General features: G+C 40.9%; 1 protein-coding gene across 1 annotated transcript in view; it reads left to right on the forward strand.

Moving 5' to 3' along the window:
• The window catches only part of LOC310927385 (polypeptide N-acetylgalactosaminyltransferase 10-like), a gene marked incomplete at its 3' end in the record, with an annotated part of 79,556 nt that extends 62,626 nt beyond the window's left edge, over positions 1–16,930 (forward strand). The window contains exons 7-12 of the mRNA XM_083889680.1: positions 2,331–2,448; positions 6,972–7,079; positions 13,830–14,051; positions 14,777–14,893; positions 15,649–15,798; positions 16,763–16,930. Coding sequence (XP_083745806.1) covers positions 2,331–2,448; positions 6,972–7,079; positions 13,830–14,051; positions 14,777–14,893; positions 15,649–15,798; positions 16,763–16,930 — 883 coding nt within the window. The remainder of the gene's footprint in view (positions 1–2,330; positions 2,449–6,971; positions 7,080–13,829; positions 14,052–14,776; positions 14,894–15,648; positions 15,799–16,762) is intronic.
• Between the last annotated feature and the right edge of the window lie 4,577 nt (positions 16,931–21,507).

The following is a 21,507-nucleotide window of genomic DNA, read 5'->3' on the forward strand; positions in this document are numbered from 1 at the left end:
TTGTTTCACAAATTAAAATCATCCGCCAGACCAGAGAGTCGTTCCTTAGCAGCAAAACAAAGCAGTTGCTAAGCAACAGAGCAGCAGCAGCAGCAGCAGCAGCAGCAGCAGCAGCAGCAGCGTGACTTTGTTCTCCAAGTTCTCTAGGTTCTCTGGGTTTTCTAGGTTCACTAGGTTCTCTGGATTCTTTTGGTTCTCCAGGTGATCTGGGTTCTCCAGGTTCTCTGGGGATATCCAGATTATCTGGGTTCTCCAGGTTCACTGGGTTAGCTAGGTTCTTTGGGTTCTCCAGGGTTTCCGTGTTCACTAGGTTCTCCAGGTTATCCAGATACTCTGGGTTCTCCAGGTTCACCTGTTTCTCTAGGTTCTCCAGGTTATCCAGATTCTCTGGGTTCTCCAGGTTATCCAGATTCTCTGGGTTCTCCAGGTTCACCTAGTTCTCTAAGTTCTCCAGGTTCTCCAGGTTCTCCATGGTCTCTGGGTTCTCCATCTTCTCTGGGTTCTCTAGGTTCACCGGATTCTCTAGGTTTTTCCGAATTTCTTCCTCGTTTCCTGCCACAGAAATACGACGTGCAATCCCGCGAGCAGACGTGACTCGCGTGATTAAACGACGCTTGCTTGCAGAAGTTGCTCGAACAACACACGTTACACTCAGCATCATGTTGCCATGGTTTTTTTTTTTCAGACGCTCTCCTGTTTTGTTTTATTATTTCAATCTTGGGGGAACGGAGTCATGGCTGTGATTCATCTGTGCGCAAACATCCTCATCAAGAAATTCACCCAGACAGTTGTTTGAGAGCTGAAATCTGCAGAAAATCAACTCCGCTGACTCCAAATCTGGTCAAAACTCATTTAAAAGTGTACAGGTAATGCCCAGCGTTAGTGCTCTGAAAGTACTGCAGCAACAGCAGCTAATGAAGCTGTAGCTGTCTGATGGTCTTGTTGGGGAGACTGGTGTATCTCTCTCTCTCTCTCTCCCTGGCAAAGCTTTTACAGCTCCTCCGGAGGGATCCCGATTCATTCCCAGACCAGATGGGAAATATAATTCCTCCGCTGAGTTCTAGCTCTTTGCCCTGGGGTCTTTTCCCCAGTTGGGGGCGGTGTCTGGGAAAACTGCCAGTGGAGAAGCACCCAGGAGGGCCTCCTAATCAGATGCGGCAACCATCGACTCAACTGGCTCCTTTGGATGCAGCAGCAGCATAAGCAGCAGCAGCATAAGCAGCAGCAGCTCGCCAAGCTCCCTCTACATATCTGAACTCTTCACTCTGCCTCTGAGCCTCTGCTTTTTCACGATCAGATGCAGTGATATAAAATCCGACTTGGCTGCAGAACAATGACTTGATGAAATACCTGAAAAACTGTTTTGGTTTGTCTTACCGCCTTAAGTTCTGCACTTCTTCTCCTTCATTTGCAGAGAATCAGTCAATCAATCAATCAATCTGTATCGCCCACAGTTTAAAAAACATGGTTTGTCTCACGGGACTTCACAGGGTTGGCAACATCCTATGTCCTTAGACCTTCGACCAGGGTAAGGAAAAACTAGGAAAAAACCCTTGTAACCCAGAGTACTGTCGCGATATCATATTTCTAATTGTCTTGATGTTGCGAAGGTGAAAGAAGGCTGTTCTACATATTTGCTTAATGTGTTCATCCAGGGATAAATCCTGGTCAAACAGAACTCCTAGGTTCCTTACTGTAGTGCAGGGGACTGAAGTGTTACTGCCTCAGTTTAGAGCTCCACTTAAACATAGTGACTGTCATTATGTGTGGAACGCCAAGTTCTTTCTAACCTCCGCGTATTGAGCTTTAACGCTCGAGTTTGGGCAGTGTACCACGGGGCAGACATATCCCGGGTGATAACCTTTCTCTTAAGAGGAGCAACAGTGTTTAGAACTGTTTGCAAGGTTAAATTTGTGTTGTCCACTATTCCATTAAGTTCCGTGGGAGAGATGTTTCTATAGTCGAGAAACCAACCAAAGTTTTCTTCTGGAACTCATATCCAGACTTTCCAAGTCTGTTTTTTTTCAGATGTTTGCTCGCGTGTGGCTTGACCCTTGCTCAGTCAGACGGTCGTTTCGCTTCATCGCTAATAACGATATAATGTTGAACCCAGTACCCGAAGACCTCCTGACAAGGCTTGATTTCTGCTAACAAACAGTAGATGGCCCCCCAACCCCCCCCCCCCCAACCATCCCAATGGACTCTGAAGCTGTTCAGTTAGGGTAACAGGGTCTTGGTGTCAGGGTTCTGGTCCTCGTGTCACTCGTTATCACCTGATGTGAGCGAGCAGATAATTGTCCTGTTAAAATGTGTCTGACTGTGTCTCGCAGGTCTCCGGTGATGGCGGGCGGACTGTTTGCCGTGGACAGGCAGTGGTTCTGGGAGCTGGGCGGCTACGACACGGGCCTGGAGATCTGGGGAGGAGAGCAGTACGAGATCTCGTTCAAGGTAAAAAATGCACAACAACAAAAATAGAGTTATTCATCAACAAAAGCTCTCTGGAAAATCTTAGATAAAAAGTAAACAACTTTTTATAAAGGATTTATGTGCTAGAATACCTTATTTGTCGTACATCTCTTACCACAAGGTGGCAGCAGCATTACACATTACCCTGATAGTGAAAACATTTGACCCATATGTTGACAAAGACACTGTGTCAAAAGAATGCTAACACTTAGACCCTTAAGGACAAAAATGTCCCCATTGAAAACAATGGACGCAAAAAAAATTGCTTCTTTCTGAGATTCTAGCCTCAAGTTTTTGTTTATTTTACTGTTCAACATCATTCTCCTTTTAGCATAGATGCACTTTTTCTGGTAATCCAGCAGGTGGCAGTGTTACATTATGCCTAAACTGGAAAAACTGAATTAATAGAAAGTAAAGTGGACTCAATGTGCGTTTGCAGAAGTAAACTCAACACAATGGAAATGTGTATTATATTTTATATAATATATATATATGTCAGTGGCTCTTATTTTGAAAGCCAGGTTGAAAAGGAAGTGGTGGTTATGTAAGGTATGAAAGGTGACCGTAAACACTCGTTTACACTTAGCTAAACCAAAGATAGCACAAAAAACTTGCATTTAATTTCCTAATAGTAACTACTTCTAAATAACGACGAACATAACATAACATTATTTTATTTAAAAATCCCTCAATTTGCCCTGAACAAATCAAATAATGACAGTTTGACTGAATATCGTTGGTTTCCCTCGCCCTCTGCGATAACTCACGGTGTTTACCCGCCGCTCTTTAGCTAACCAGATAAGAGATTGTTTGAGGAAATGAGACGAGAGATTCCTGTTGCCGTGAAAGCTCTTGTCTCGGCGATCCTGAGCCTAACTCGCTCTGCCGCGTCCCGGACGACTCTCCACATTAATCATACTCAGAAATCCATATTAGATTATGCTTTTGTCTGATGGTTCGGCATGAATTATTCTGTAGTGTGGCCGTAAGTGCGCGTGACATGGCCGGCATGTTAAGAACCTGCTCCTGCTCCTCCTCGCTGCCTCCGTCAATGAGCGCTGGACAGATGCAGCAGAACGCCGTCACAATAATTGAATTCTGCCTTGAACTAGTAAGGACTTTTAACGTCCGACTCAATTAAGCACAAAGGTCGTTAGATGTGAACGGACAAAGGCGGCCGCCCGATTTTTGACTCCAAGTTGACAGCAGTAGTAGCTTTTTTTTTGTTGTCTGTTGAGATTGAAGAATTCAAAAATCTAATTCTGCTGTCAGAATCGTTTTGAGCCTTCGTAGGGGGTGAGTTGGCTTCGATACGGGGGATGACGGCGTTTAATGTGTTTGTGTTTACAGCAATTAAACACTTATATGTCAGAATACGTCGAGATTTACTTTGTGATTTGGGTCACAAAAGTCAAATAAGTCACCGTGAAGGTGACAAAAGTTTTCCGAGGAGAGGAAAATGAAGCTGTGGTCGCCTCTTTAACAGAAATTGTACTTGCAAATGTGCAAAAAGACTCCACGTTTCCATTTTCCACTTGTCTTTTACCTTTAAATAGGATGTGTATAAAAAGGCAGGTGGAAAATCATCGTTTTTTTGCGTCTGCACTTCTTTCTCTGTCCTGACTCTTTGTCCTTTAAGCGCAAACGCTTCGCAGATCTTCAAGAAGTATTTGTAAGTTCTATTCAGAGGTGCTTTATTTTTGGTTAAAGTCCGCCGTAGCTCACACTGTGTTCTTTACCTTGTTATGACCAGCAGCTCTTTATCACTGGAACACAGCCTGAAAACATCTGCGGGGTGTTTTTGTTGCTGCACCGGAGAAAGAAAAGCAAATGTATATATAGTCGCGCGCACACACACACACACACACACAGTAGACCTCAAAAGCTCCACAGGGAACTTTTTGAGAATTCGCAGCCTGCGATATTTTATTCTTTGTCCGTGTCGTACACATCTACAGACCATAATAACAGGATTCTCTCCGGCTTCTAAACACGACTTAACACGAGTGGTTCTCAAACTTTTCACCAGAGAAAATACTGAGCTATTGTAACACTTTAGATTAGGGAACATGTGCTAGCATGCATATAAGTAGCATGCTAGCCCTTAATTAGTAAATATTAAGCATGTAAGTGAACACACTTATTAAGCATGTAAGTGAACACACTTACACCGCACACTTATGTTGGACTAATCTTAATTCATGTCCTAATAAAGGTAGAATAAGGTGTAAATACATGCTTAATGATTATGAATAAAGAGCTACTATGCTACTTATTTATGTTAGTAAGCACCTAGTTAATGCAGTAACATTTATGAGGTGCCTTGAATGCATCTCAAAGCTGCTCCTCGAAGCTTTAACTTTCAATTTACCGGCATCTTTGAATGCATCTTGTTACAACGAAGCCCTGTTTTACTTTCACTCACTCCCATGCACTAGTTTAGAATACTTGCCAAATGTTACCAAGATTATGTTTTTTTTGAAGGGAGGAGCATTTGATTATTCGCTTGATTATTAAAATTCACAACGAAGGTACAAAACAAATGTGATTGCAGTCGTTAAAAGCAAACCTTGAGGACATTTAAGAGGTGCCTTGAATGCATCTCGAAGCTGCTCCGCGAAGCTTTAGCTTTACATTTTCCGGGATCTTTGAATGCCTGTGTGTTTGCAGACGTAAGGCCATTTACGGAGTGCCTTGAATGCATCTCAAAGCCGTTCCTTCGAGGCTTTAGCTTTAAATTTACCGGGATCTTTGAATGAGTCTCGTCAGAACAAAGCACTGCATTACTTTCACTTGCTCCTTCGAAACATTAGCTTGAAATTTACCGGGATCTTTGAATGCGTCTCGTTAGAACGAAGCCCTGCATTACTTTCACATGCTCCTTCGAAACATTAGCTTTAAATTTACCGGGATCTTTGAATGCGTCTCGTTAGAACGAAGCCCTGCATTACTTTCACTTGCTCCTTCGAAACATTAGCTTTAAATTTACCGGGATCTTTGAATGCGTCTCGTTAGAACGAAGCCCTGCATTACTTTCACTTGCTCCTTCGAAGCTTTAGCTTTAAATTTACCGGGATCTTTGAATGCATCTCGTTAGAACGAAGCCCTGCATTACTTTCACTCGCTCTCCCATGCACTGCAGTTTAGAATACTCACCGAATGATCGTTTGTAGGTCTCTGACTGAGCGATATCGAGGTCAGACGGTGATGCCGCTCTGTTTCATGTGTTCATGTTTGGAGGTGAGCAGATTAAAGAAGTTGTATGTGTGTGTGTGTTTTCGAGGTGAGTGATAAGACTTTCAATTTAATGTGACTGCCGCTGACTCCAGCTCTTGATCCCCCTGCAGCCACGCGCTCCTGTTATTATTAAACTCAAGTGTTTCAGTGCAGGGATGAAGAGGAGGGAGGAGGAGCAGCAGGTCGTTCATCCTCAACACTGAGATGTGGAAAAAAGGGTGGATTTAATCTGTTATTTCCCCAGATTCGGTCTGTCCGTGCCGCTGCGGTGCAGCAGACCTGACAGGGAGTAATTGAATAGAAAACAGCCGCCAGCTGATGTCCACTCTGGAGAATCAGGACGGGGAGGAACGATGCAGAATAGACAAACACACACTGACCGCATCTCTACAATTCTACACTTTTAACCGCTCAGTTAGTCTGTGTGGAGCAAAAGTAGAAACACACGGGTGGTGGATTGTGGTTCTTCAAGTTTAGCTTGTTTGTATTGAACATTGTCGGCTGTAGATTAGATTAGATGATACTTTTTTTCATCACACATTGGGTAAAGACACTTGTGACAACGGTACAAAGGGGTCAGAGGTCGATATGTGACAAAAAATCAACAAAAATGCAAAAAAATACAAGTAGAACAAGCAAATGGTACAAGAAAGAACGTAAACGTGACCGTTTGCATTTAAGATTCAAAAATAATTCCCGCAAATATATTTTGGCCACTACCACGTTCAGAGGAAGGTGAGGGTGGTGTCTCTCTGGGCGGAGCCTGTTGCTTGGATAGTAGAAACACAAAATGTGAAAATCGGAGTATATAAAAAATACTGCCTGTATAAAACATCAATACAAATACTGAATATGAATATCACATGAATTCATAGCATGAAACAGATCTTTTTTTATCATTATGATCCGTGACCTCGTGTCTTTGCGATTGATCTGAACAAGAAAACATCTTCAACATTTCAGACTTCCACTCCGTTACAGACTCCTCTTCCCCCTGAGTAGCAAAACAAATCCAATTCCACGTCTTTATCATTTTAGCTAAGCCTGATTGACTGGCGTGTTCTCTTTGATGTCAGTCACCCTCTCTGCTCCCTGTGCAGTCGAGAAACTCGCAGAACTTTTGAGCATTTTCTGTGGAACCGTTTTAAAACGTTGTTCTGACTCTTGGAGAGAGAGATAAATGTAAATATGAAGGGTTAATTCAGGTTGTTTGTGAATCTATAAGTTGAAGTCTACAACATGTGAAGAAGGTTTCTGTGTCTCTGTAGGTGTGGATGTGTGGTGGACGCATGGAGGACATCCCTTGCTCCAGGGTGGGACACATCTACAGGAAGTACGTCCCCTACAAAGTTCCCGGTGGGGTTAGTCTGGCCAGGGTGAGTCGTGATGCTCTGCACATTTTTTGCGCCTTTAAATGACTTTAAAAGGTTAATTTTTGACTCTTTGTTTTAGTGTTGTTTTAGAGTTGATACGGTTTTTTGGGGCACAATTTACCACTTTTTCTTGCATTTTGGTCACCCTAATTGACTAAGGTAAGCCAGAGCTATGGCGCTGCGTAACTGAAGACGCTGCAGAGTCACATAGTTGTTATTACGCACCGCACAGGGAGCATCCATTTACAGCGAGTTATCATATTTTTTTTTATTTTTTTTTTCAAAACAAGTTCTTTTTAGATCTGTAGTGACATATAAATACTATTAAATGGGTTTTAATAATTTTGTACCTAAGAAATCTCAAATGGCACAGATGGTGCCAAGCTGTGCCAAAAGAGAGGCCTAGACAAATGCCTAGACATCTCTTTACTAAAACCTCTGTAATTTCACTCTGCTTCATTTCAGCAGCATCAGACTTTGCACAGCTCATGTCCACATGTTGTTAAATGACCTCCATGTGTTTTTAAGCTCCTACTGCATATTTTAAAGGTGATATTTGCTTTAAAATGCAAAAATGTTTTAGGTGAGAGAAAAAATCATTCAGTTATGCTGTGTTCCATGTACATTTACTCTGACACAGTGGCATCTACAGTGAAACTTACACCTCTGGTGGAATCTCACAAGTGTCATCTTTATTTTAATAGCAAGATAATCCACATAGAGCTTGTAACTGCAGAGATTTACTTTATTTAGTTTGGGCATGTCCTTTTCGAGCAGGGACTTCAAAAAGAGGGTCAGGGAAGAAGAGGTTAAAATTATAACGAAACTGGCCCAAAGTGAACAATATTTAAACATTTTGTAATACATTAGGTTATAATGATCACATTAATATATAATTAATAATATATTTAATAAAAATATGTAAGCTTTTACTACAATTTTACGTTATTTTTGATTTAATGTCATTTTTCTGCCTGTTTCTCTTATTTATAGATTAATTTAGCTTAAAAATATGTTTTCTTTTTGGTTGTGAACTACATATATACATGTATATGTCTCTCTCTCTATATATATATATATATATATATATATGTGTATATATATGTGACGGGTCACTTTTCTCTGTTAATGCAGCTCCACGCTACCGCGGCTTCATACATGACAGACGACAGTCAGGTGGATTATAAGGGGTTTATTCTCCTGCAACACAGCAGGCAACACAGCATCGGCATGGGTTAGAGTCAGTCTCGGTCGGGACAATCAGAGTCATAGCAAGATCCTCTCTCCTCTGTGCTCAGCTCAGCAAACAAAAAAATAACCAATTCTGGTTATATAAAACAGAAACAAAAATAAATAAATATATATTACAGTGATCGTATAGTGTATTTTGGTCTATAAAACATACATTAAACCCCCACATAATCCATTATATGACTTTAAACTGAAGAACACATTCAACATTCAATATGAGACAAATAACACAAATCAGATGTGGCATACACACTAAATACAAGGCTAGTAAATGAATGTGCCATTTAGCTGGGCATGTGAAGAAGAACAGTTCACACAGGTATAATTTTCAATAAAACCCTCTTGAAAATAACACCAAAATATATATAATACATTACCTGCAACACAGCAGGCAACACAGCATCGGCATGGGTTAGAGTCAGTCTCGGTCGGGACAATCAGAGTCTGAACACGTAAAATGAAAACAACATTCAAGCTAGCTTAGCTTCACTAACTAAGTTTCCAAACTATGTGTTTTGGGTTACAAATTACAGAAATGCTCAACCCAGTTGGCATAAAACATAACTAAAGTCGTACACAGTAAAGTGTAAAGTATGAAACACTCCAGAAAATCAATAATTGTCTCGGACCGTGCGAGAGCACGTCTTACCATAGCAAGATCCTCTCTCCTCTGTGTTGTTCCCACGCCCCCCGCTATGTCAGTAGGTGGCGGTGTTGCGACTGTTTTGCCATAATTTAATATGGACACATCTACTCCGTTACATATATATATATGTCTATACATGAACTTTTACATTTTTAATTGCAATATCATGATGGATTGTTATTATTAAGATGTAATCACAGTTATTTTTATGTCCAGCCTAGAAGTTCACCTGCCCCCAGGGCATTTTGAGTTTGAGGCCCCAGCTCCTTAATGTTGTTTTGTTTGTTTTTTTAAGAAACAATAGTAAACATGTATTCAGATAACACTGAACTCTGTGTAAATGGGCAAATGGCTTTGTAATCGCGGGTGAAATGAACCTGAAATTTTAATAATTTCAATAACACGGCGACAAAGAAGCAGCTTTTTTAGTGAGTCTTTATTTTGCTGTGTGTTTGTGTTAAAACATTTGTCCACACAGTTGCCGCCTGTAGCTCAACACTCTTCATTAAAGCGTGACTCAGCGTCGACACCTGGCACTTTTTTTTTTTTGGGCTGGGGCTGAATTTGTAATTAAACCTCTTGGCCTGTGTTTTTGTCCCCGCGCTCTGACCATTAGCCCCGGACTGAGGCTGCGCTGCATGCTAATATCAACACAGCTCTGCAGGTTAGCATTGGCAGCTATTGTATCGTCAATGCAGCGTCTTTCTGTCTTTGTGAGGTCCAAAAAACCTGCAAACCTCTCTTTGTGGAGACATTTTGTCTGGTCCTCACTGCTTTAAGGGGCTTTTTCAGAGTTAAGACCTGGTTTTAGGGTTAGGTTAAGGTTAGTGTAAGGGGCTAGAGAATGCATTATATCAATAATGTGTCCTCACTAAGACATAAAAACAAGCTTGTATGTTTCTGCAGGGACATTTTGTCTTTGTGGGGACATTTTGTCTGGTCCTCACTGCTTTAGAGGGCTTTAAGGAGCTTTTTCAGGGTTAAGACCTGGTTCTAGGGTTAGGTTAAAGTTAATGTAAGGGGCTAGGGAATGCATGTTATCAATTATGTGTCCTCACTAAGACATAAAAACAAGTGTGTATGTTTCTGCTGGGACATTTAGTCTTTGTGGGGACATTTTGTCTGGTCCTCACTTCTTTAAGGGGCTTGTTCAGTGTTAAGACCTGGTTTTAGGGTGAGGATAAGGGTTATGGATAAGATAAGGGACTAGGGAAGGGCTCGGGAGTGCATTGTATCAATTATATGTCCTCACTAAGAGATAAAAACAAGTTTGTGCGTGTGTCTGCGTACTTGTATTTGTATCTTTTGAGGTCCAAACGAATGGAAAATACCGTCTTTGTGGGGACATTTTGTCTCTCGACCGTTCTTCACTTCTTTAAAGTGCTTTTTTCAGGGTTGAGACCTGGTTTAAGGGTTAAGGTGAGGCACTTAGTCTGGGTCTGTGTGCGTGAGTGCGTGAGTGCGTGCGTGCGTGCGGAGTCCAGTCACCATGGAGGGAGATGGAACCACTGAACTCAGCTTCACCTGGAGTTTGAGTTTAGCTGCAGGCAGAGAGCGATGCTACTGGAGTGTGTGTGTGTCTGGAGGGTTATTTCCCTCGGAGAGCATCAGTAGCAGCATCAGCGGCAGCATCAGCATCAGCAGGAGGAGAGGATTTGTATCTGCACTCTCCTGCGAGGCTCATCCAAACCCTGAATTCTCATTCACTCCACGCTGCGCTCCCGCACGACTGCTCTGTATCTGTGTTTCAAGACACGTGTCTGCACCTCCAGACTCACAGGAAGTGTGTGTGTGTGTGTGTGCACATGTCAGAGACTTAAGGTGGATGTACTTCCCTTTGCTCCGGTGTAAATCTTTAATGTTGAGCTATCGTCTGAGCTTAACAGTACCTGCAGTGGACGGACGCTCGTTTCACTCATTTTTTCTTATTTCCACTCAGGCAAATTTCTTGATGAAATTAGAAGCTTCCATAATGATTGATGCGGGGTGGTGGAAGCATATGGATGCTACTTTTCTGTACGCATTAAAGCCACTAAATGCATAATTTAGCGGCCTAAATGCTCGCTAAATAATGCAGCGCGGCCCCGTCCATAATTTCTGCGTTATTAATTCCAGGCTGCCCTCGTTAAAGTCTCCCGCGGAAGCATCTCGCGCCGCATTATGGCTGCACTGCAAGATGGTTAAGACGCCACGCGGACAGTTATTCTACGCGCTAATGAAAACGCCCGCAAATGTGATATAAGCACTGGGATAAAGAGGAAGCCCATTTATTTATTTGTTTGTTTTTATCGTCTGCAAAAAAAACGGGATATTCTGCCGTAAACAAAAAAAACGTACATCTTTGTGAGCAGGGGATAGGGGGCGCTAAACTCACAGCAGCTACTGAGGCATCAGTGTTTAACGTTAGCAGCTACTTTAGACACACAAGTTGTTACAGGTGTTTGACATTAGCAGCTACTGTTTTCAAATGTTATGACATCAGTGTTTGACGTCAGCGGCTAATTTAGCCAAGCATGGTGTTACGGTGTTTGACGTTAGTAGCTAATTTAGCCAGAAGTGGTGTTTCACGGTAGCAGCTACTTTAGCCATGCAAGTTTTAAGGGTGTTTGACATTAGCAGCTCCTGTTTTCAACTGTTATGACATCAGCGTTTGACGTTAGCGGCTACTTTAGCCAAATGTGGTGTTATGGGTGTCTGACATCAGCAGCTAATTTAGCCAAACATGGTGTTATGGGTGTTTAATGGTAGCAGCTACTTTAGCTAAATGTGGTGTTATGGGTGTTTAACCGTAGCAGCAACTTTAGCCACGTTTGTTTGACATTAGCAGCTACTGTTTTCAAATGTTATGACATCAGCGTTTGATGTTAGTGGCTACTTTAGCCAAACATGTTGATATGGGTGTTTGATGTTAGCAGGTAATTCAGCCAAACATGGTGTTTAACGGTAGCAGCAACTTTAGCCATATAAGTTGTTACAGGTGTTTGACATTAGCAACTACTGTTTTCAAATGTTATGACATCAGCGTTTGACGTTGGCGGCTACTTTAGCCAAATGTGGTGTTATGGGTGTTTGACGTTAGCAGCTACTTTAGCCAAACGTGGTGTTATGGGTGTTTGACATTAGCAGCTACTTTAGCCATACAAGTTGTTACGGGTGTTTGACAATAGCATCTACTGTTTTAGAATGTAATGACATCAGCGTTTGACGTTAGCAGCTACTTTAGCCAAACGTGGTGTTAGGGGTGTTTGACGTTAGCAGCTAATTTAGCCAAATAAGTTGTTACGGGTGTTTGACATTAGCAGCTACTGTTTTAGAATGTAATGACATCAGCGTTTGATGTTAGCAGCTACTTTAGCCAAACGTGGTGTTAGGGGTGTTTGACATTAGCAGCTAATTTAGCCAAATAAGTTGTTACGGGTGTTTGACATTAGCAGCTACTGTTTTCAAATGTTATGACGTTAGCGGCTACTTTAGCCAAACGTGGTGATTAACGCTAGCAGCTACTTTAGCCATACAAGTTGTTACGGGTGTTTGACATTAGCAGCTACTGTTTTTGAATGTTATGACATCAGCGTTTGAGTTTAGCAGCTACTTTGGCCAAGCACGGTGTGATTTGTATTTAACGTTAGCAGCTACTTAATAAGAAGAAATAAAGGAGGGACATCTGACCCAGAAAAAAGAAAATCATATTTGTCGAAGCACAGAATCGTCTCCTGTTCCACTGCAATCTCTCACACTCGCTCTCCGAGTTCACTTCCAGGAAGTATATAGGCCACGCTAACAGGTGAATTATACAGTATGAAGACAGAAGGCTGGTGTCCGGATATTCCTGTCCTGGGGAACGTTGTGAAGAGGACACGCTTTTTCATCTCACCTCACCTTTATCTGAGAGCTGAAACAATCTGTCTCTGACGCTCGACTTTGACTCGACTGACACACTTTTCTCAGCACTGTACAGAAGTGCTTCTTTAAAAAAAATCTGCCTTTTATATCAGACGGACATTAAATATCATTGTATTCTACTTTTTTCAGATGTTCAACTGTTGCTTAGACCAATTTAATCCTTGATTATAGCAACAAAAATTTATTTTATTCCCCGCAATTAAAAAAAAATCGATCACATACAGTTACATCGATAAAGTGTTGGTATTTAAATCAATTTCAAAGACTTTATTTGTGATTATTGGTTGATTAAGTTTTTTATTATGTAGTTGTTTGGTGCATACATTGTAAACATCCTGGAATAATAGACTTTATTGTCATTGGAAAATGGTTTTCCGTCAATTAAACTTTGACTGTTTACTCTCAAATTCTCCTATTAAATCAAAGTATTTTAAAAGAAATGAGTCTCATTTTATTGTTATTTCAGGCGTTTCCCTCCTCTACAGAGGCCGCCCAGTAAAGCAGCAGCAGATAATTGAGTTCAGCGTCGTGTCTGCTTTCATGATCTGAGACAAACTCTTTCTCGGCTTTTTCATCAGCCGCCTCTCGGGGAATGATGACAGATTTGTGCGCGACGACTGCGGCGGTCGTCGTCGTCGTCGTCGTCGTCGTTGGCGTCGGGCGGCCTTTGATCAGTTTGTCAAGTCGGATCAGATCAAACGCGGGCGGCGGTGCCGGGGAAGTGGGAAACGACAGACAGTTTTGTCTGTTTTTGTCAAAGACGTGACGACCCCAGCCGTTCACTGTGTCGGCAAACTGGAAACTCTGACTTTTCCGGTTGTAGAAATGTGACAAACGTCGCTAAGAAGACGTTCTCGCAGAGAGTGGAACACGGTTTGAAAAATAGATGACGTAAAGTTGGAAATCCGAGTTCAAGGATTGGTCCGTGAAGTTGTCGGTTCTTCTGATTTCAGAACCTGAAGCGCGTGGCCGAGGTGTGGATGGACGAGTACGCCGAGTACATCTACCAGCGCCGACCCGAGTATCGCCACCTGTCGGCGGGCGACGTCGCTCCGCAGAAGGAGCTGAGGAGCCGGCTCAACTGCAAGAACTTCAAGTGGTTCATGAGCGAGGTGGCCTGGGACCTGCCCAAGCACTATCCGCCGGTGGAGCCCCCTGCTGCCGCGTGGGGGGAGGTACGGTCTTGACACTTTAGCCAATTAGTTGTAATTGACGTTAGCCAAACAAGTTGTTATTGGTGTTTAACGTTAGCCAAACAAGTTGTTATTGGTGTTTAACTTTAGCCAAACAAGTTATCCGGTCTAACATTAGCAGCCACTTGAGCCAAATAATGTGTTATTAGTGTTTAATGTCACCCAAACAAGTTGTTATTGGTGTTTAACGTTAGCCAAACTTGTTGTTTTTGGTGTTTAACGTTAGCCAAACAAGTTGTTTTTGGTGTTTAACTTTAGCCAAACAAGTTATTGGTGTCTAACATTAGCAGCTACTTTAGCTAAATAATGTGTTATTAGTGTTAAACGTTAGCCAACAAGTTGTTACTGGTGTCTAACATTAGCAGCTGTTAGCCAAATAATGTGTTTTTCATGTCTAACGTTAGCCAAACAAGTTTTTATTGGTGTTTAACGTTAGCAGCTAATGCATACTGATGTTAGCAGTTTGATGTTAGCATTTACTGTAGCCACACATTGTGGCATTCGCCATTGACATTAGCTGCTATTTTAGCCAAATGTGGTGTTATTGGTGTTTAACGTTAGCAGCCTCTGTTTTTCAGACATAAACTGTTTGGTATATGGTTAGCATCTACATTAGCAGCTATTATAACGACACCATGGCATCAGCTTCACAGAACTTTAAAACAAAAACCAAAAACCAAAAAAAAAACAATATAATATTATTGCAGATCCGTAATGTTGGCAGCGACATGTGTTTGGAGAGTAAACACTTTGTGTCCGGGACGCCCGTTCGCCTGGAGAACTGTGTGAAGGGGCGAGGGGAGGTCAGCTGGAGCCATGGACAGGTGAGCCGCAACATAACCAAGGAATAGTTCAGGTGTTTTGGCTGGAAACTCAGTGATTTTAGCTTGTGGGGACACAGGAGCTGCTGCTCTACTGCTGCCTCGTGTGGTCACTTTGTGTGACTGATTTAAACCCAAACATATGATTTTAAAAGCCGAATTAAAGAAAATAAGACATTTGAACTTAGTAATGGAGGCAGCAGTGGATCAACAACTCCTGTGAACTCCTGTGTGCTGTGATGTTAAAATCGTTGATTTTCTCTATGGGGTTTGGTGTAGATTTTGTAAGATTTGAGATATTTTGTTATAGTTACTAAAATCCATTTTTTAGTGTCAGGGATCCAAAAAGTCAAAAGAAAAATGATAGATTAATCTTCATATTGTTCAGCAGTGGAAAAATCACTGGTATTGATAGAAATTAGTGGCGTTTATTATCCACACGTCTCCACTGACCTGTGGTGTTTGGATGCACTTTCACAGAGAGAGAAACGTCAACATCTCCGGTTAATGGTTTGATTTTCTTTATCGACAGCGGGAGCCAAAATAATACTGAGTCAATAACAGGTGGAAAAGGCCACAGCAGCTAATGAAAAATGTTTTTCTCTCTCACAACTTCAAGAAAAGAAGCGGATATGAAAGGACTTTTAATGTATTTATATCCAGAGAGCGTACGGGTCAGAGTCTGCAGGAGCTGATGTTTTCTGTCTTTGAAAGAGAATCTTTGTGACGTTTAAGTGGAGATGTTTCCTTCCCTGCAGGTGTTTACGTTCGGCTGGAGAGAGGACGTCCGGGTGGGCGACCCCATGCACACCAAGAAGGTCTGCTTCGACGCCATCTCCCACAACAGTCCGGTCACTCTCTACGACTGCCACGGCATGAAGGGAAACCAGCTGTGGCGCTACAGAAAAGTACGAGAGTGTGGCAGAGATTCAGCAGGAGTGTAAAACGCTATTGGGCGCTGAATTAGTGGCGGCTTCCAAGTGTCTTTTATCCTTTTTTCCAGCACAACATATCGGCAATGTGATGAAAATCATTTTCACCAACTATACAAACATACCTGAGCAACAAAAGGACTAAAACTTTTTAAAATTGGATTGAATTTGTGAAATTTGCAAACAGCCGATAATAGAAATGTGACGTCAACAGATTGCTGGCCACTGAATTCTGATATTGATCTCAAAATTCAAATTTGGAACCTCAACAGCTTTTCACTCAAAATCTCAGATGTTTGACTTAAAATCACAGATTTCTGAATTTAATCTCAAAATTCCACCTTAAATCTCAAAATTCTGACTTAATATCTCATATGGATGATTTAAAATCACAGTATTCTGAATTGAATCTCAGAATTCCAACTGTGAATCTAATATGCCTGATTTGAAATCACGCAATTCTGACTTTCATCTCAAAATTCCACCTTAAATCTCAAAATTCTGACTTAAAATCTATTATGCCTGATTTAAAATCATGGAATTCTGGCTTAAATCCCAAACTTCCAGCTAATCTCAAAATTCCAACTGTGAATCTCATATGCCTGATTTAAAATCATGGAATTCCAACTAATCTCAAAATTCCACCTTTAATCTCAAAATTCTGACTTAAAATCTAATATGCCTGATTTAAAATCACGCAATTCTGACTTTAATCTCAAAATTCCGACTTTAATTTAAAAATTCCAACTTTAAATCTGAGACGCCTGACTTAAAATCTGGAATTCTGACTTTAATCTCAAAATTCCAATTTTAAATCTCAAAAGCTTGACTTAAATCACAAAAATTCTAAATTTGAACGTCAGGAAGTCTGAATTAAGTCTCGGAAACCTGACTTAATCCCTGATAAAGTCTTGTTTCCCGTTTTCTCTTCCTCCTCCAGGACAAGAGCCTCTTCCACCCGGTCAGCAACAGCTGCGTGGACACGAACGTCGGCGAGCGGCGAGTCTTCATGAACACGTGCGACGCCTCGTCGCCGAGTCAGCGCTGGTTGTTCGAGAAGACCAACGGCACCGTGCTGGAGGAATTCAACCGCGCCGCTGCCAACTGAGGCCGACCTGGCGTCTGAGACGCTGAACTGATGCTGCTGGGAAAAACGATGGATTATTTTCTCTCTCTCTTTTTAAAGTGACAGCTGCTTCTCTTTGAGAACGCTCGCTCTCCTCTGTCTCTGCTGATCTGCTTCATCCCGCACGGCTGCACCTTTGCCCACCTCCTCCTCTGTCGCCTCTCAAATCCCCTCATGTCTGTGCAGCTCCACCACAGCCTCCCCAGAGGAGGAGGAGGAGGAGGAGGCCGAGTCTTCCTGACACCTGGGTGAAGCCAAGCAGAACCACTCTGAAAATCACCAGGTGAATTGATTTCTCCTCTTCAGCCTTGATCCGACCATCTGTTCCTCATCCTTCACCCTCAGCCTGTGTCGCTGCAGCTGGAAGACGACGGAGAGAGAAGTCCCTTTGTCTCCATTCTCCTGTCCTCGCTCTTTGTTCTACTTTGGTTTTTTTTATTTATTGTTGTTTCTCGCTCAGAATCTGACCCCCAAAACTGAGCCGTTTGTCCTGCAACGGTGGCTGTTTTTTTACGTCTTCAAGTGAGGAAAAAACGACCTAATCCTGACATCTGACGTCTGAAGAAGGATCACAATCAGTTAAAAGCAGGAAAAAGCTGGATTTTTGGATGGATTACTTTGTTTTTCACAACTGAAGCTACATTTGCACGATTCTCACAGCTCCTTGGAATCCATGGATGTTTTCAAGGCCCTTGAAAGTGTTTGAGAATCACCCTAAAGTTGATATTTTACCTACCAGAGTCATCGTCATAGCTACTTGCCGTGTGGAAAGTTTCCTTCTCTCTCGTCGTCAGTCGACGTAAGATTCTGTTGCAGAACAGCGAGCGAGTAAAGCTAAGCAAAGAGAGTGAATGACGACCTCTGTCTCACCAAAGACTTTTTTTTTAAAAAGACACCGACGTTGACCAAGAACAATCAGTAAAAAAAAAAAAGTGGACGAAGACGAGCTGTGTCGGCACATACAAGTCCTTGATTAGTCAGAGAAAAATCATGGAATTCTGACTTTAATCTCAAAAGCCTGACTACAATTCTCGGAATTATGAGTTGAATTTCGAAATTCCGATTTACAATCTCAGACGCCTAACTTCAAATCATGGATTTTGATCTCAATATTCCGACTTTAATCACATTTGCCTGATATATAATCATGCAATTCCGACTTTAATCGCAAAATTCTGTCTTTTATGGCAAAATTATGTCTTTTATCTCAAAATTTCCGGCTTTAATCTCAAAATTCTGACTTTAATCTCATATGCTATAATCATGCAATTCTGACTGTAACCTCAAAATTCCGACTTTGATCTCAAAATTCCAACTTCAATCTCAAAATTCCAACTTTATTCTCAATATTCTGACTTTAATCTCATATGCCTGATATATAATCACGCAATTCCGACTTTAATCGCAGAAATTCCGTCTTTAATCGCAAAATTCCGTCTTTAATCTCAAAATTCCGACTTTAATCTCATATGCCGATTTAGAATCACGCAATTCTGACTCAATCTCAAAATTCCGTCAATAAAAAAAAAGTGGACGCCGTGGACAAAGACAAGCTGTGTCGACACATTCAAGTCCTTGAGTTGGTCCTGGAAAGTCCTTGAGTCCTCTGATGTTGCTCTAACCCTGTTTTTGCTGCCTCATGTTTCGTCTTCTCTGGTTCGTTCTTTTTCCGCCGCCGCGACCGACGTTTTCTCACGTACGTTACTGAGGAGGCGACGCAAACCCACGCCCACTCCTTCTTGACCCCGCGAGGTCAGCCGACTCGCAACCGAGCCGCGTGATTGGCCGACAGGTGGAGACACGACAAAACTGTGGAGCTTAGGCTTTAAAAGAAAGAAGAAGAAGCATAAAGCACTTGTGTAACGAGAAACTTGAATGAAATCTTAGTGCCTTGCCGGAAGAGGAGGTGTGTGTGTGTGTGTGGTGTGTGTGTGTGTGCGTGCGTGTGTGTGTGTGTGTGTGTGTGTGTGTGTGTGTGTGTGTGTGTGTTTGTGCGTGTGTGCGTGTGTGTGTGTGTGTGTGTGTGTGTGTGTGTCTGTGTGCGTGTGCGCGTGTGTGTGTGTGTGTGTGTGTGTGTGTGTGTGTGTGTGTGTGTGTGTGTGTGTGTGTGTGTGTGCGTGGGAACAATTCACTCCATTCCAGAGGGGATTTTTTCGTAATAAAAACAACAAAAAAATGGGATCTTTTTCCGACTAAAAACCTTCGACCGAGTCTCATCGTGACCTGAAGTGGACTCAAGTGGACTGAAGTGGACTCAAGTGGACTCAAGTGGACTCTGGTGCAGGACACGAACACACACACACACACACGCAGGTGTGTGTAACTGCTGGCTGTGATTTGAGCTAAAGAGACGTTTGTTTGTTTGTTCTCCTCCTGCCTTGAAAAATCCTTGAAAACGTTTTTGTTGTTTTTTGAAAATCTCTCCACTTTTTCTCTCCACAGTCTTTTTCTTTTGTTTTGTTTTGTTGTTGTTTTTATGGGAAAGTAAAGGAAAAGCAGTCGTAGACTTTAGAGAAACTACTTTATTTTAAAAAAAAATCATCTCCTTTAATGTTTGGTTTTAACCTCGTGATTCAGATTATGGTTTTTTTCCATACGTATATTCATTTTTAAGTGTTTGGTCATTTGGGCTGCGACGAATGTTTGTTTGTTTCCATCATAGATTTACGTTGGTTTTTAGAAAATGTCTTTAAATTAACTTTTTCCTCCAAAAAAAGAGCAAAGAAACCAGGAAATATATACTGTTATGAAGCTGAAAACCTTGATAGAAAGAGTTAACTCAACAACTTCTAATCTGTGCACTACATAATCCCACAGACGTCAGATTAAACAGGATCCTTTTTTAGCTGTAACGTTAAAAACGTACAGAAGAGGATTAGGGTCATATGGGAATTTATTTTGCAAACCAACGATAAAAAGATCAGAATTCCACCTTTTTTTTTTCTCATAAATCTGACTTTTATCTGACTTTTTTCCAAGAATTTTGATTAATCTCAGATTTATGAGGATGTAAAAATATATAATCCTGAAATTTCAATTTCTCTTCTCAAAATTCTGACATTTTTTTAACAAAACAATTTTTTTCTGACAATCTTTTTTTAATATCCAAAGTTTGGTTTAACTCAAGAGCCTGCCCTCTAGTGGTGAGGTTAAGAAGGGCACTGCTCCTCCACCAAACCTGACAAACATCAGCATTGGTAATATATTTTTGTTCCCTGAATGCATCTCATGACGAGACGTTTGAACCGTGTGGAAACGTCTGTTTTTGAATTTTCCCGACAAATAAAAACACTATAACTACATTTATTTTATAGAAAAATGTTGGGATTATAATCCCAACACCTGTTATAAATTCACTCTTTCGTTTGTGTTCATTCATAAACTTGATTTAAAAGTTGCAGCCTGAAATAAAATAAAATGTTAAAAGTTAAAATTGTTTTTTTCACGAGGGAAAAGTTTGATTTTTTGACTTTAATCCCACTTTACTTGAACGATAAATTCAGTTTTAATAACACTTTTTTTTTTTTCTGAGAGGGATTAAACGTGGTTTGTGTAGAGACGACAGATTAATGTGTAAATGTTTTATATCATAGTTTCAAAAGAAAAGAAGAGAATATTTTTTTCTACTGAAGTTGCAGCTGTAAAAGTGGATTTAGAGATTAAACCTCAGCCTCAACCGTGGAACTGGATTATTATCATATTTAGTTTTTTTTCTCTTCTGGAAATTGTAAAATAAAAATAAAGAGGTTTCTATATTTGGACGAAAATCTGTTTGTTTGTGACGATGAATGAGAAACGTTTCAAAGCCTTTGGATTAAATCAGTTCAAACTTTTGTTTTTGACGAAACGTCGACATAACTTTGGAAAATGTGTTTGTGTTGTTGTTGTTGTTGTTGTTTACGGCCTTTTTTGTTGTGTTAAAAATGTCCGGAACGCAATTAGGGACACATTTTACATGTTTGGGGAAACAATAATGACTTTAATCTCAGTGAAAAACTCAGGATTATGGGGGAAAAAGTCAGGATTTTTACTTTTGTTTCTCTGGAATCTGACTTTAATCTCAGAAGTCGGACTTTAATCTAACTCTGATCCGTATAAACCCCTTTTTTTAGTTTTCTGCCTTTTTTGTTTTGTACGGAAGACGATGAGGGCCACATGTGAATATAATGTATATATGTGTTTATACATATATGTATATATATATACATATATGTATTATAACAAAAACATAATTAAAAAGAGCATAGTTCTGAATTTAATCTTAGAATTTTCCCAGAATACTGACTTTAATATGTATGAAAATAAATAAATAAAATAAAATAAGTATATAAACAATTATTCAGGATTAAGGGGGGGGGTTAAAGTCTGAATTTTGAGATTGATGAGTCTAACTTTAATCTCACAAGTCTGAATTTAATCCCACTTTAATCCTAATTAACCTTTATAAGAACCTTAACCTTAAAAAGGTACAAAAGAGGATAACGGCCTAATAATAATAATAATGTGAACATTATTTTTGGGAAACAAAAAATAATTAAAAGTCCAGAATCCTAACTATT

The sequence above is a fragment of the Microchirus variegatus genome, assembly GCF_963457635.1.
Source record: "Microchirus variegatus genome assembly, chromosome: 5".
NCBI classification, from domain to species: domain Eukaryota; kingdom Metazoa; phylum Chordata; class Actinopteri; order Pleuronectiformes; family Soleidae; genus Microchirus; species Microchirus variegatus.